General features: G+C 33.4%; 1 protein-coding gene across 1 annotated transcript; it reads right to left on the bottom strand.

Moving 5' to 3' along the window:
* Positions 1 to 248: 248 nt before the first annotated feature.
* On the bottom strand, positions 249 to 3,546 carry LOC149575049 (putative methyltransferase TCM_000168). The gene is made up of 4 exons (XM_089814913.1): positions 3,256 to 3,546; positions 2,770 to 3,171; positions 1,771 to 2,052; positions 249 to 866 (listed from the first exon to the last, which is right to left on the bottom strand). Exons 1-4 carry the CDS (start codon positions 3,334 to 3,336, stop codon positions 504 to 506), a joined length of 1,128 nt encoding a protein of 375 aa, XP_089671039.1. The 5' UTR covers positions 3,337 to 3,546; the 3' UTR covers positions 249 to 503.
* Between the last annotated feature and the right edge of the window lie 380 nt (positions 3,547 to 3,926).

The following is a 3,926-nucleotide window of genomic DNA, read 5'->3' as shown; positions in this document are numbered from 1 at the left end:
CCACAATCCATTAGAATTCTTTGCTATATTTTATGAGCATTTTGCATCATACTTTTTTGTCAAAAATAAGTGAGACCAATCATAGTATATTATAGTATATTAAGGATAAGATATTTGTGCAATTGATTTGCAATCACATGATTAGTTGTTTTTTAGAATAAGAGATACATTTCATTCAATTATAGATGTCATCCATAACAAAAATGATTTAAAATATCACAACTATTTTTACACTATTATAAAAAATATTAGATACTAATTAACAAGTATGAATATTAAATTAACAATATTTATCACAAGCATTAGAATGTATTCAATCAAGAGTCCACTCCTTGGATGAACTTTGAACTCTAAAACCTAATTGCTAGACCACCATAGTTTACATACAATGCTGTGTTTGTGAAAAAAACCACCATGGAAAACAAGACACATCAAATTTCATTCCAAGAAAGTTGGACAAAGAAAAACAAAAACAAAAACAAGTTGGACAATGAAAGACAATCTTATTTTCTTGCAAGAACAGCAAAGAATTCTCCTCCGTGGTGAACAGCGGATTCCATGAGTTGTGAAACATTATCTGCAGCTCTCTTTGCAAAATTCTCATACAGTGGATTCACCGCCTCACTTCCAAAATAGGCAGAAATCAGGCCTTCCAAAACAGCTCTCGAACGACTCGCCAATATTCTTCCAAAATCTTCCTTCTTCATATTGGGAATCTCAATTCTTGGCAGCCCAATTGCAGAAAGATACTCTGTTCTCTTCACCATGAATGACCCCTCCTTCTCCACCTCTGCTCTCAACTCCATTGCAGTCGGAGAAAAGAAGGGGAAATTAAAAGAGTCTCTTTTATCCTCTTCTATCACTCCCTGTCATTAAAAAATAAAATCCATTTCTCAATTTGTATGGAATGATAAGTTGAAGTTACTATTACGCTTTGTTTTTAGATTCTATTGCGTAAGATTTATTTACATCAGTGTTTCAGATTGCGATAACTCTTTTTAAACGTTCCAATTTATTATGAGAGTAGAGAAAAATAGATAATTGCATAAGATTTTTCTCCTACAACTTTCTTTTCATGTCCTCGCTATTAATCATGATCCAAAATGTTGATACAAAAGATCTTACCCACTTAAATTCAGAAAAAACTGTGAAAATCTGACAACTTGAATTGAAGTTGAAAAAGAAAAAACCTTTGATTTTCTATAACTATTACTCCTAAATGAGCATGTCATTGGACTTAGCATGGAGATTTTTCCATATGGTGGGACAAGACTATGTCGTTGCAACTAGTACGTGTTGTTGTTGGATTCAACTGTCTACATTTTGTTCGCATCAATGATTTCATCACACTCTATGGTCTTTCATGGGATTGTAAAAAGAGAGCTTTAGAAGAAAATGGATAACTTTTTAAGATTTTCTTACATCAAGACTATGTTATTGAAATTAGTACATGCTGTTGTTGGGATTCAACTGGGTAAGTTTCATTTGCATCAATAGTTTGATCACATTCTATGGTCTTTCATAAGATTGTCAAAAAATGCTTTAGGAGAAATGGACTTTAAGAGAAAATAGATAACTTTATATAATTTTCTCTTACATCTTTCTCTTTGTATCACATGATAGATCATAAAATACCACATAAAACATTGATACAAACAAATCTTACGCACTTGAATCTAGAAACAATATGCATTAACCAATAGACACTACAAAAATTTGATACCTTAAATAAAAATTAGATATGTGATTTTCTATAGCCATTACTCCTACCTGAATGACCATGTCACTGAAGGCTGCTTGGACGATATCCCAAATGGGGGAGATGGGGCCTTGGTCTCTGGGGTCCTCACATTCATCTGGACGTCCTGCCAAAATGAGGAACATGCAACCCCCTCCAACCATTTCTTCAGATCGGGCTCTTAAAAACCTCTGGAAATCCTTCTGGAATTGATGAAGATATGCCTCTCCAACCTCCACTGGTGCATCTTTTGATATGAACACTCTTCCACCGTTCCATGATCTCGACCTTCTATCTTCAACTTCAGCAGGAGCCTGGTTTTAGGGAAAAAAGGAAGAAATTGTTAGACAAAAGATATCAGTTTTTCTATAATGTTATGTTGTTGTTTTTGAATTTGATTGTGTTTTTTCTTTTTTAATCAATGTTTCAAATCAAAATCACAATCTGAAATTCAATTATCAGGACACTATAATAGATCACAAAATGTGATTTAAAACATCTAGTGAATCCCAAAACAACAACCTGAAACTTAAACATCCTCGTAACAACAGAAATATGAAATATGATCACAATATGACCTTCACAGTAAGATAGCTGACAACAAACAACCTGAAACTTAAACATCCTCATAAAAAACAGAAATACGAAATATGATCTAAATTACTGATAAGAAATAAACACAATCAAATCCAAAAACAACAATAAGAAACTTATATAAACTAGAATTTCCTTCATTGCTTTCCATTTTAAGACTATGATGGTGGATTTGTTGTCGCCAAGGATTGCACCTGCTATGTAAGTTCGAAAACTCAGCAATGCTTATAATTCAGGTGATTGCTTGAGTATCATACTTATATATGTTTCAGGGACAATCCTTAGTATGAAATATGATCTAATATACTGCCAAACACAATCAAATCCAAAAACAACAATTTTTTTAAAAATTAAAACATTAGCTTATCATATAAACTAGAATTTCCTTCATTCTATTTCATTTTAGAACTAAAATGGAGAAAGGGATTTGAACCAACTTGTGAAAGCCAATGTAAACTGAAACTGGAGTGAACAAAGTGGAGAGTATTCTTGGTAAAGAGACGGTTGTAAAATGACCCAGCAACCCCTGCAGCAAAGAAATCAATTCCACCATTCTTCTCATTACTATCTTCTTCCTTGGAAGGCAGAGTTAAGTTTTGAAAAAGAAAATTGAAGTCATTGGAGGGCAGATCTGAGAAGAACACTTGCAACTCTGGTAATGGCAGATCCATTGTCATATATTTGTCTTGAACCGTCTTTGAGATCAACTCTGCAGTGAAAAGTGTATTGGGTCCTGCAGAACAACCAAGATCTGCTATGCAAAACCTTTCATTTGGAGTGATCTTCATGTTGGAGATGCATTCTTTTAGAAAAGATTGAACTAAATGGAGGCTGCCTTCCTGTAACAGAAAAACACAAACAAATTATAACCCATTCTAAAAACTTAAGAGTTGTAATTCAGTTAGATTTGGGATAAGAATTACTTGATGTGATGAATTTTGTGCATAGCTGCCCTCTCCTTGTCCGCCGTTCATGGCTAAGATCTTGTCAGTCTTCATCACCATTGTAGAACAGATTCAGGATTGTTAGAAGGAAAGTTCAAATGGTTTCAGCACACAAAACAATTAATAAGGGAAACATATACAATACTTCCTCTTGTGTTCTTCGTTGAAACAAGAAGAAGAGATATGCCGCCATGGCAAAATGCCAAACGCCGGCCGAGAGAATCTTGGCAATGCAAATTGAAAGACAACAAAATGGTATTTTAAGAATCTCTTAAATGAATGATTCCTATTTCCTTTTTATAATAATAGGACAATAATCAAGAGGGAGGGTTGGTGAGGTAGAGAGGAGGAGGGGTGTTTTAAATAGAAGTCTTAATTAGTTCAATAGTGGAGTAAGATGAGAGTGTAACATAATCAGTTTAATAGTGGAGCACAAAAAAAAAGTCTATCCTAATATCTATTTAATAATAGATTTCAACATGTCAATAAATATAATCTTGTGTACAACTATTCACTAAACATAATTTAGTGCACAATTATGAGTCCATTTTTTAAGAAAATGACTCTAATGTGGCCCTATATTTCGACCATGTGCGACAACAGCCCCAAAATTTCATTCATTTAGAAGAAAAAAACATACTAATATTATT

Source organism: Cupressus sempervirens, chromosome 2 (genome assembly GCF_028749045.1).
Source record: "Cupressus sempervirens isolate cs-2001-9-10 chromosome 2, ASM2874904v1, whole genome shotgun sequence".
NCBI lineage: Eukaryota > Viridiplantae > Streptophyta > Pinopsida > Cupressales > Cupressaceae > Cupressus > Cupressus sempervirens.
This window is presented reverse-complemented; position numbering and strand designations above follow the sequence as displayed.